Raw genomic sequence first — 12625 nt, 5'->3', positions numbered from 1 at the left:
TCAATAAGCACAATTTTGAGACGAACAAATAACTAAAAGGGCAATCTTTATTTTATTTATATAATTAAAACATTCTTGAATTTACAGATAATTACATCAGTCTTCTTTTATGTTTAGCTCTAAAGACAAAACTATGTTGTGTTTATCCTTCTTAGTGGTGTGGGGTAATGAAACAAGCTCTGGACTTGGAGGCAGTAAAGACTTAGATTCGACTGTGACACTTACTAGCTGTGTGATTATGGGCAAGTCATTTAATCTCTCAGCCTTAGTTTTCAGACCCTTAAAATGGGACTCATGATACTCTCATTTTTTTGTCTCATTAAGTTGTTGCAAGGAAAACATTTTTTAAACTTTAAAGTACTATAGAAATGTAAGATATTATCACCTAATTTATTTTTAATGTTATCATATTGGAAAAAAATGGCTAATCTTTTCCTAAATTTTACTGCTTGAGTTCTCATTTTCCCTCTTCAGGACACATGCCATTTTCTGTAGGAGTTGATCATGTATGAAGCAATAACATTTTATGTCTTCATTATTATAAGGTTTTCTGTAGCTGAGAATATAACAAATGCTGAGAGATATACACTATTGGGAGCTGTTTTTATTTATTTAATAATATTTATTCCCTGTTTGCTTCCCAAAAAGTTAGAGAAACTTTGAAGGTTAAAACACATATAAAACACAATTAAAGGTAAAAACAGAAACAAGTTTCAAAGGAGAAGAGAAGTGTATATACTGAACACCTGAAATTCAGTGGGAAAGACAGTGTTGACTTTAGAGTCAGAGGGCCTTGGCTCAAACCCCACTTCTGTCATTACATATGTGACCTCGGCAAGTCAATGAATCTCTCTGGGCCTCACCTACCTTATCTGTAAGAGGGGAGGGCAGGACTAGATGGTTTCCAAGGTCACTTCTGTTCCTAAATCTGTCATTTTTATGAGATTCTACAGTTGAATCTGCCACTGAGCTTCCTGGCAGTTTAGGCAAAAAAGCAAAGGCATTTTATATTGTTTATAGTTTATGTTTTATATAGTTCTCATTGTCTGATTAAAAAAAGTCAGAAAAGTTTCCATTGAAGCAGATTTCTTTTAACCTTGAGTCCATGAACTTGTTTTATTTTTAAATAAATATTCTTGGAACGGTATTTCAATATAATTGGTTTCCTTCGTAATCTATGTATTTTATAGCATTATTTTGAGAAGGGGGTCCCTTGGCTTTACCAGACAACCAACCAAAGGGCTTCCTGACATTTTCTGTGAGGAGTTTATCATGTAGATACTTAGATAAGAGGCCTTCGGTAACAAAATGGAACCTGTCTTCAACTCTGTTTTTGTGAATGATACAGAATGTTCTTTGAGTGCGTGTTGTATTCTGGACTTGTATAAAGTCAAATCTTAACTCAGTGAAGGTATCTTTTGGGGAAGCTAAGAGAGTAAATTTTAGGAATGCAGCTTTCTGGTGTAGATCTAGGAATGAATAGCTAATGTATATTATTTCCTCTTTCTCAAATATCAGATTACTCTGTGAACTTTTGATGTCAGGAACCAGTTATAAAAACAAAGAGACTAAAATATAGCTAGACTGTTTAGTTTTCTGGGTCAAGCATGTAGCACTTGTAGGTTGCTTGTTGTCATTCTTTCTGGCTCTAATGATGATTTTCCCACGGAGTCAAAATAGTGTTTTTAATGCATGAAAAGGAGAGTGGCATAGTGGATAGATAGCTAACCAGCTAACCTTGGACTAAAACCACCCAGGCGCAAGGTCCTCTTCTGCTATACTGGCTGTCTGACCTTGGGCAAATTTCTTACCCTGTGAGTGCTCACAGAAACTCTCAGAGACCCTTAAGTTTTTTTTTTTTTTTAGGTAATTGGGGTTAAGTGACTTGCCCAGGGTCACACAGCTAGTAAGTGTCAAGTATTTGGTCTGAGGCTGGATTTGAACTCAGGTCCTCCTGACTTCAGGGCTGGTGCTCTATCTACTGTGCCACCTAGCTGCCCCAGAGACCCTTAAGTTTCAGAGAAGGTGTTGCCTTGCATTGGTAGAGGGGTTTTTCACCAGGAGCTCCCTACAGCAGTGGAATCACAGGTCAGTCCCTCTCTGTATTCATGAAAACCAAAGATCGTTATCATAATTTTGGTGAATAAGCAAACCAGTCCTTGAAGCCATTGAGAACAAAGAGGGTGGTTTTAGCAGAAATTTGAAAGTAACACCAAATAAAACTTGATGATGGCCATTAGTGGGTCATATCTGCTTTGGGCTCACACCTTTTCCTTAGTCCACTCTGGATAAGTGGTATGTCTAAATATCTTAATAATAGAGCTACTTTATGTTTATCAAGGCTGAATAAAGGAAATACAATAACGATGAGAGACAATAGCATATGGTGAGGAAAGGGACTGAAAACCAGGAGACATAGATTCTAGTTGTGGTTCCACTACTAACTAGATTAGTAACCTTGGGCAGGATGTAAGCCTCTCTGGGCCCCATATTCCATCTTTGTAAAATGAAAAGATAGAGATCTCTGTGTTCCCTCATAGATCCAAAGTATTGTGATTCTAGAATATAGCTAAGAGGCAGCTGAGTGGCTCAGTGGATAGAGCACTGGGTCAGGATTCAGGAAGACCTGAGTTCAAATCCAGCCTCAGGCACTTACTAGCTGTGTGACCCTAGACAAGTAACTTAACCTCTGTTTGCCATAATGCGTTGGTGAAGGAAAAAGTAAATCATTCCAGTACCTGCCAAGAAAACTCCAGAGACAGTATGGTCTATAGGGTCACGAAGAGTCAGACACTACTGAACAACAAAAGGATATAGCTATAATTACTTTGTTATACTTTTTTTTGTTTTGTTTTTGTTTTTGTTTTTGGAGGCAATTGGGGCTAAGTGACTTTGTTATACTTTTTATGCTATTCTTATCCCTGCCTACCAGTTGGGAAGCTGATACAACCATTTTTTGTTGTTGTTCAGTTGTTTTCAGTCATGTCTGATTCTTTGTGACCCCATTTGGAGTTTTCTTGACAAAGGTACTGCAGTAGTTTGCCATTTCCTTCTCCAGCTCACTTTTACGGATGAGGATACTAAGCAAACAGGGTTAAGTGACTTGCCCAGGTTCACATAGCTATAAGTGTCTGAGGCCAGATTTGAGCTCAGGAAGATGAGTCTCTTTCTGACTCCAGGCCCAATGCTCTATCCACTGAACCACCTAGCTACTCTGATATATCTGTAAGAGGCTCTAAATTAGATTCTCAACATCTCTTAGTTAATTGACAGTTAATATCTGTTAGATATCAATAGGACAGAAACAAAAGGAACCACCTATCAAATGACAAATTAATTCAGCTTTTTACGTTTGTGATTCTTTGGGTTCCCTTTTAATTAAGGTCCTCATGGGGACAAGAGAGAATGGAATTTTCCTATCTGCTAAATACTAGTAACAGAAGATTCCCTGCTTGAATGGTTGTGAATGGCAAGAAAGCTGCAAATGTACCCTCTTCCTCAGTAAGTCAGTCATTCAGCTAGCATTTATTGTGTACAGAGAGTATGCTAAGCATTGTTTAGTCATCAGCACTTAATTTTTTGCTGTGGTCACTAGCTTTCTGATTAATATTTTGAACTCTTTTGGGCATTAGTGTCTTTAAAAATGTGATTCTAGGTAGCATTTTGACTGTTAATTGTTTGAATGGACAATTTGTTCTTTAGTTATGGAAATTTTAAGATGATTTCCCATCCCCCCCCTTTTTTAAAAACATCTTAGGAGGAGCCATATACCTCTCTGGAATTGACATGATAAATGGCACACCTGTTCTGGACATAAAACCATATATAGCTGACTATGATTCACCGCAGGATCTGATGGAACCTTTAGATGAGCTCAACTTAAAAGAAAGGGAACAGAAACAGAGAGATTTGCCTCATTCTGTCAACACAGCTGGTCGTTGTGAGCGGCAGCAAGGAGCAGAGGGCGTCAGGCCTCAATACCACAGCACAGAGGGGAAACACCCTGAAGACCAGACAGCAGAAGGAAAATATTTGAAAGATAAAGCCTCAGCAGAAGGGAAATGCCCCTTCAGTAAGTGCAGGAGCACAACAGCAGATTGTGTTTTAGAAACAAGAACAAATCAGAGTTCAAGCAGAGAGGGAGGCCGGATTGACCTTCATTGGCCAAAGGAAGGTATAGACAATAGGTTAAGTGTAGTGGAAGGAGATGCAGCCACACAAGAAAACAGCTCGGGGACTCAGCACCCTTCTAGCATGGGTGTCTCGTCCCCTGCCAGTTGTGTTCCATCCTGGGTAAAAGATTCTCCTGTGACTACTTTAGAAGTCCGGTTTACACCTCATGCGGAAATGGATCTTGAACACTTTAGTTCAGAAGATCACACAGGTATGTTCTTCTTCTTCTTCTTTTTCTGTTTGTTTTTTGGAGGCAATTGGGTAAGTGATTTGTCCAGGGTCACACAGCTAGTAAGTGTGTGCGGCCAGATTTGAACTCAGGTCCTTCTTACACCAGGGCTGGTGTTCTATCCACTGCTCCACCTAGCTGCCCCATGTATCACCTTAGGACAAAATTAGTTCCTTCAGATCTTCTTTTCTCATTTTTGAAAGTTGTGAAGTGTTTTTGTTAGGTATATAACAAAGGGTAGGGGCAGGTAGGTGGCACAGTGGATAGAGCACCAGCCCTGAAGTCAGGAGGACCTGAGTTCAAAGCCGGCCTCAGACCAAACACTTGACACTTACTAGCTGTGTGACCCTGGGCAAGTCACTTAACCCCAATTGCCTAAAATAAAGAAAAATTAAAAATTAAAAAAAAAGAGGGCAATATTTTTAGAGTCCTTTTTATAAGGAATTTGTTTGAGGTATTTATCAATGTGGTTTTCTAGAAAGAAAACAAAAGTATTGGGTAGTATTGTATTCTTTTAGGATATGCATTTGTTTAAATGCTGGCTACTGCTTTCCCTGTTTAGGATTCCATGTATTCCTATTGCTGGAAACCCTAAGGGATTGTCAGGGTAGCTATAAGCAATCATTCAACAAGCTTTTATTAAGTGCTTGATGGATACTTGGCACTGGGGCTACGGAAACAAATGATGGCACTCCCTTTTCCCCCATCCTTGCCCTCTGGGAGCTTACCTTCTAGTTTGGGTGGGGCAGAGAATACAAAATGCATAGCTTGGAGCAAGGCAGTCACAGGAAAGTCACTGGTGGAGCTACTGGGATTATCACTTCTTTTCCTGTAGCAATGATGTCATTTTCACTGTGGTTCACAGGACTGCAGGTGACAAGCTGGAGGCAGGTGAATACATCCCTGCTGGGCTGAGTAAGCCCTTGGTGTCTTTGTGGATGACTAGATGAGATACGAAGCCTGATCTAGTGTTTTAGATGAGTTTTTGCTCAAATACCAAGCTGCACAACTCTGCCCTGAGGAGTCCCAAAGTTGAATGGATTGACTCAGTTAATCACGGATAAAAAATCAGGGATAGAAGCTGTTTCTGGTTTGGGGACAAGGGCAACAGTAGTGTGAGAAGTAAGTGCTGTATGAGGAAATTGAAAGGAAAGTAACTTTGGGTTAGGAGCTTCAAGAACCAGCTAAAATTGGTTGAAACTAGTTGTTTGATTAAAGAGGCTGGAAGTAGGACAAAGGTTAATCTTTATTTAGAGTGCCCATGCTTAATAGGCTGATGAACACTGGCTTCTGCACCTCCGGGTGGGGTTAAGATGCCGTTTTCTAAACATGCGATGTATGAAGAAGGGGGAAACATACCAAGGGGCACATGTGGGCATTCCGGGAAGTCTGTGGCCTGTGCTGACTTCTGCCAATGAAAGTCAGCTAGGAGAGCCTTGCAGCTGGGAGTAGAGATGTAAAGTTTGCTCTCAGTTCTGTAGTCTGTGTGTGTATGTGTGTGTGTGTGTGTGTGTGTGTATGTGTGCGTGTGTGCATGTGTGTGCACGCGCGTGCACGTGCGAGAATGCTCATCTCGAGTTCCATACCCACTTCCTGCAGGAAGCATATTAAAGGTTTCAACTGCTTCACTCATCCTGAGTCTGTCTAACTTATTGTGTCTGTTTGGGCACCAGGTTATTTCCAACAGTAGTGAATGAGATATAACCTGTGAAGACTTCTCAGGGTGGTGATGAAAAGACTGTCTCGAAACTAGAGATAGGCTCTGAGAGAACGAACAGGCCATAAGTTTAAATTACCTAACCCTATAGGAATTCGGCCCTAAACCCTCTCCTGATTGCCACTGCCACGTCAGCATTAGATATACTAAGTAAGGACATGTATGTTTGGATTGGCTATACCCTGTTTCCTTGCTCTTTGGGAATGGGAAAGATTTTCACGCCTAGAATGTAAGCCCGCCTCTCAGCCAGTGGGAGTAAGGGATAGTGGGGGGGGGGGTGGGAGTTTCTTGTTTGGGTTAAGATATATAACCTTGCTTTGTCCTTTGTGCCTCCTCTCTCCTGCTGGTAGTGTACTGGAGGAGTAGACACCCCTTCTCGCGAGATTGTAATAAAGAGTAACTTTTTGCTTCTACCTTGAGAAGTCTCTGGATTTAATTGTGTTAGAGTCGCTGTACCACACAGTAGCCAGGCAGATGGCAAGATGCTTGTACTGATTAGGTCCTAGTGGATGACTGGGTGATAGTTTCCTTCACTATTCTTTGGTAGGCATCTGCTAAACGCAGAGGATAGACCTCTAGACCTGGAGTCAGGAGGACCTGTATTAAAATCCATCCTCAGATCCTTACTAGCTGTGTGACCCTTGGCAAGTCACTTAACCTGTGTTTCCTCAGTTTCCTTATCTGTAACATGGGGATAATAACAAGACCTACCTCTCAGGATTGTTGTAAAGATAAAATGAGATAACATTGTTTAGTTAGGTTTTTTTGGATAATTTATTTTGGCATTCATTTTTTAAAATTTTGTGTTCCAAATTCTCCCCTCCTTCCCTTCCCCCACCCCTCAAGAAGGCGAGCAATATCATATCAGTTATACATGTGAAATCATGCAGAACATATTTCCATATTAGACATGTTGAAAAAAAATAAGGAAAAGCAAGAAACGTAAAAAAGTATGCCTCAATCTTCAGTCAGACTCCATCAAATCTCTCTCTGGAGGTCAATAGCATTTTTCATCATGGGTCCTTTGAAATTATCTTGGATCAGAAATGAGATAATATTTGTAAAGTGTCTTGAAAACCTTAAAGCACTATATAAATGCTAACTATTTATTATTAGTTGTAGGATATTTGGTATTGTAAGGCTAACAACAAATAAGAGTCCCCATCTTAACAATCAGAAAAGAAAATGTCATGGTTTGATTCAGGGAAGAAGGCTGTAATTACTGCATAACAACCAGTACAGATGTAGTCTGTAGAGGCGCCTAGCATAGTGCCTGGCATATGTAATAGATGCCTGTTGAACTGAGTGGAAAATCTCTGTGATTAAGATATCTAAGCCTCAGATGGCGGCCCATTTATTTTGAGAGCTATTTAGCACAATAAAATTGAAGTTCATTACAGTAAAATTTGACCCACATGTGATTTCAAAGTAAAGATGAGTTTTTTAAAAATTTTAATATGTTCTTCTTTTTTCAGGTATCAATATAACTTCATTTAAATATTTTCGATCTGTGAAAGAAGCAAAGTGTGCCATTATTGATGTATTAGCAGCTGATCCCCGGTCTGTGTATCGAAGGAAACATTGTCAGGACCGTCTTTTCTACTTTTCGATGGACACAGCGCACATTACTTGCTGGTTTGGTGATGGGTTTGCCGAAGTGCTAAGGATCAAGCATAATGACACGGTTGAGAATACAGTTGGGCAGTGTTCATTACAGTCAGCTTCATCTTAAGTAATGTGGAACAGGTAAACCTGCCTTAGGGACTTCCTTCTGATCTTCGTATGGAATGACTCCAAGGAGGAAGCCTTTGGGCTTTCCTTCTTTCTTCTCTCTCTTCCCCTTCATCTGGCTCCTTCCTGGACTTGTTCTCATTCAGATCTCAACTCTTTGTTTTTCACTTGACTCAGGAGTAGTCCAGGGTGGAGTCAGGTGACAAAGGATAGTAGTGGTAACCCTCCACAGTTCCTCTCTTGGCTTCTGATCCTGCCATTGGCTCTTCTAGTTTTAGTACTAACCTTAACAGTAGAGAGCCCTTAGGCTAGCTTATCACCCTAACCCAGACACCTGTTCTTTGAAGAAAGCAAAGATGGAATATCTATGGGAAGGAGCTTATTGTACCCTGGCTGACATCCTTTTTATTTACTAATATACCAACAAACTGTTACTATTAGTAAAAAAACAACAACAACAACAAAAACCCTTCAATAACATTAAAACATTTGTATATGGGAGACTGCCCTCTGTTTCTTTAGTTAATAAGCATTTATTAAGTACCAAGTACCATCGTACCATGCCAGGTACCATGCCAGGCATTATGTACAATGCTTTTGCAATATATAAGGTGAGAAACCCTGGTCAGAAGAAATAAGTGGTGAGAGTGGAAAGGCCAGTAAATTTGGGAAAGAAAAGAAAAGCTTAGGGATTGGGGAACTAGCCTGACAGAAGACTGTCCCTGTAGGTGGGTAGCAGTAGGGCCTCTTTAGCCATTCTATTCTAGATATTTAGTTCCTGTTTTTTATCTTGTCAGTCATCTGGAGGAAAAAGGTCCTATATCTCAGGGCGGGATGGGCAAAGTTATTCTAGTCATCCGAAGGAACCTTGTTAATACGGTGGTTAGATACTAATAGTACTATTTGTAGGTACCATACCCTCAATACATTATTTGTTAAATATGCTCTTGTGCATTTTTCGCATAGCCCATCTGTGGTTATTGCAAACGAACGAAGTGGCATCTTACAGTTCCCACTGCTTTAGTTTTTTTGCTCAAAAAGGTTGTATGGAAACATCTACTTTTAATAAACTTTCATTTTATAAAAATGGTGTCAGTATCAGCGTGTGCAGAAGTGTTTTGGGCTGCCACTGAGTCAGGAAGGGATCAGTTAACTTCTTGCCACTCATGCAGTTCATGCCCTTGCCATAGGAGCTTTCAGTCCAAAAAACTTCAAAAACTCTACTCACTAAGAAATGACTAGAAATTCGATCTCCCTAAAGGAAAAAAAAAGTCATTCCAAATCACAAAAGTTAATAAGATGAGATAGAATACTAGAACTGGAAGGAGCTAGTTGGTTCAGTGGATAGAGTACCAGGCCTAGAGTCAGGAAGACTCATCTTCCTGAGTTCCAGTGTGGCTTCAGACACTAGCTGTGTGACCCTGGGCAAGTCACTTAACCCTGTTTGCTTCAGTTTCCTCATCATAAAACATGAGCTAGAGAAGGAAATGGCAAACCACTCCAGTGTCTTTGCCAAGAAAACCCCAAATAGGGTCATGAAGAGTCGGACAGCAACAAGAGTTAGAAGGAACCTTGGAGACCATTGACGATAATCCCCACATGTGTAAAGTTTACACATGATGATATTGAGGCAGAATAACACGTCCAGGTACCTGTTGTTCTTTCCAATTCATCCTGCACACAATTGCCAAAGTGACCTTCTTAAAGAACAGGTCTGACCCTGTCACTCCTCAGCTCTGAGGGTCCCTTCTTGCCCCTAGGCCAGCGGTTCTTAATTTGGGGTCTGAGGTCGCCATAGGGCTACACAGATAGATTTCAGGGGATTTTTGTAGACAAAGATGGCAAAACATTTCTGTCTTTATTTTCACTAACCTTTAGCTGAGATTTAACATTTTCTTCAATTATTTAAAAACACTATTCTGAAAAGGAGTCCACGGGTCTCACCATATTGTCAAAGAGGCCTCTGGCACAAGAAGGGTGAGAAATCTTTTCTCAGAGTTAAAATGCAAATTCCTTGACAGTTAAAGTCCTTCATCCCAGACTTATTACATATGACACGTTATCATTTCATGTTACTCCCTTTTGCACACTGTAGGGTCTATGCACGCTTGTGTGCTTGCTGCTCTCACACAATGTTGTGTCTCCTGTTCCCTTACATTGCATACTCTTGGCCTAGAATGCATTCCTTCCTCATTCTGCCTTTTTTCAACATGTAGCTCAAATGCTTCTTTCTCCATTAGACTTTTCCTAACTCCTCCAGCTGCTGCCGTCAACCCTTGCCCACAAAATTATCTTATGTTTAATTATTTGTGTATATGTTGTTTCCCCTGAGAGGAAGTGAGCCTCTTGAGAGCAAGGACCGTTTCATTTTTATCTTTATGTCCCTGGTGCCACGCACAATGCATAAAAAATGCATGGTAGTTGATTGATAGAGTGACTTGATAGAAATCTACTCTAGGGCTCTCTTTTTTATGTCACTCTGCCTGCCAAAGACATTTCTGTGAGCAAGAATCAAGATACAAACTGCATCTGTCTCAAAAGCAACTGGATAGACTCACAAATGAGTGTAGGTCACTTCTATATTTTTCTAAGAATACTAGGCTGTAGAGCTGTCTTGACACAGTGCTTTTCACGCAGTGCACAATAAATGCTTAGTGGTTTGAGGGCAGGTCCTTTGAATTTTTGATACTTGGGTTATTTTTAAAGGTAGCAGTTTTTAATAAGCACAATCCCCTTTTTAAAAAACCTACTTGATATTATTTTGGTCATCCTGTATCAACATAGGGAATCATCCCAGTAAAATCTGGTGAAATGGTAACCATTGGTTGTGAAACTATATTGCCTGTAGTTGAGAGATTAATATTGTGACTAGATAGCTAAAAAAGATAGCGTAAGCAGGTTAGATAAATGCCCAAGGTCAGTAGTAATAGGTATTAAGTAATCAAAACTCAGAGACTGGATGAATGACCATGTTTCGAAATGAGATCTTATTGCTCATGGTTATTTACACAGACATATTTAGCCAATGCTTTTAATGCTCCGTTGAGTGAAACTGTTCTGTCGCATTGACATGTAATAGTAAAAAAGATAATGATAGTTAGCATTTGTATAGTACATACCAAGTGCCTGGTACTATGCTAAGCACGTTACAGATATCTCATTTTATACTCACAGCAACCCTGAGAGGTAGGTTCTATTATTATCATTTCCATGTTACAGTGGAAGAAACAGGTTAAGTGACTTACCCAAAGTCATACAGCTAGTATGTATCTTAGGTTGGATTTCAACTCAGGTCTTCCTGACTACTCCCAGCTCTCTATACACTGCACCACCCTGGCTGCTGTATGTCTGATATTAGTGGTCCATTAAAGGACCAATAATGTGCCTTTATAGTATACTTAAATGTATTTTCTCTCCTAAAGAGTATTCTACCTTATAAGTTTTCAACTCAGCCCACTTTTATTAAACACCTACTAAGTGAAGAGCTCTATGCTAGGTATTAGGAGCAGTACAGAGTTTAGATAAGACATGGCCCCTGTTGTAGAGCTTACAATTGAGTGGGGTTATGACATGTACACAATTAACTAGAGTACAAAGTAATAGGTAAGTGAATCAGAGAGTGTTTTGTGAACTCTGAGGACTTCAAAGGAAGAAATATAAATTTTTAACCACATAAACAATAGTAATTAATCCTAATTCCCTTATGATATTTTCGGTTCTCTGGTGAGAAAACAAACGTAACACTACTATAATCTGCTTAATAATAAGAATGAATGTCTGACCTAAACAGACTTAGTTTGAGTATACCTAGTTATAAATGGCCTTCATATATAAAAGTAGGCCTTATAGAAGTGGCAACTATTAAGAATGGAGGCATTTTACTACAGTGCAAAGGATCCAGATATAGTTCTCTAAGCTCACTGTCCTGGTGTCACAGGTTTAGAATCTGCCTTCCTGCCATCGCCAACCACATTTGGGGGATCCAGCCTTAGGCGTTGCTGATCTCTGTCGACATCCAGTGAATTTCAGCTTCTGAAAGGGGGAAAGGACAGGTACAGGAGATGAGAAGGCAGGATATTGGGGAATGGGGACTAGTTAGTTTTGTCTGTAAAGCAGAAAAAGAATGAGAAGTAACCTGAGCTAAGGTTGGAAACTAGATTAGAGCCAGATACTAGATTGCATTCAGTGCCAGAATTAAGTTTATTGGGTAGGCAATATCGAGGAATAGCTAGTCAGTCAGCAAGGATTTATTAAGTGCTTACTATATTCTAAGCGCAGTGTTAAGTACTAAGTATGCAAGGAAAGGCAAAAACACCATCCTTGCCCTCAGAATGCTGACATTCTAACGGAGAAGTCAACCCGCAAGTAATGTGCAAGATTTGTATAGTAGAAATGGAAGGCAGTTTAAGAGGGAAGACATTAGGAGTTGGGGAGACAAGACCCATAAAGGCCTCCTGACAGAAGGTGGGATTTGAGCTGAGTCTTACTGGGGAGACTGGGTGGGGAAAGAGAGCATTTCAAGTATGGGACACAGCCAGTATACACTTTCATTATAGCTGCTGGGCAGTCTTCTCAGGGCACACTTACGTAGTTACATCTGAAAGACTAGTATAGTTGCTGCTTTGAGATGAAAACACCACTATATGGTTATTCCTTCCACATTGAGGGGGTTAGTGGTGCAGTGCCATGGAAAATCCACATAAAATTTTTTGGCCCTCTATACCAGAGAAATCTGAATTTTTCTTTTCCTTTTATGGGGTGTTTATAGTTAATTA

General features: G+C 40.0%; 1 protein-coding gene across 4 annotated transcripts in view; it reads left to right on the top strand.

Annotated features, from left to right (window-relative positions):
• TRMO (tRNA methyltransferase O) overlaps positions 1 to 12625 on the top strand; it is a 28920-nt gene that overhangs the window by 6077 nt on the left and 10218 nt on the right. For 3 of the 4 annotated variants that reach the window (XM_027859076.1, XM_027859078.1, XM_027859074.1), the window contains 2 exons: positions 3758 to 4384; positions 7595 to 8918. In XM_027859076.1, the coding sequence (XP_027714877.1) occupies positions 3758 to 4384; positions 7595 to 7851 (884 nt within the window). In that variant the 3' untranslated portion in view covers positions 7852 to 8918. Of the gene's footprint in view, positions 1 to 3757; positions 4385 to 7594; positions 8919 to 12625 lie in introns of those variants that run through there. The other variant, XM_027859075.1, reaches the window with a different exon arrangement.

The sequence above is a fragment of the Vombatus ursinus genome, unplaced genomic scaffold, assembly GCF_900497805.2.
Source record: "Vombatus ursinus unplaced genomic scaffold, bare-nosed wombat genome assembly UNPS02014158.1, whole genome shotgun sequence".
Lineage (NCBI taxonomy): Eukaryota > Metazoa > Chordata > Mammalia > Diprotodontia > Vombatidae > Vombatus > Vombatus ursinus.
Note: the sequence above shows the minus strand (reverse complement) of the source record. Positions and strands in the feature narration are given on the sequence as shown.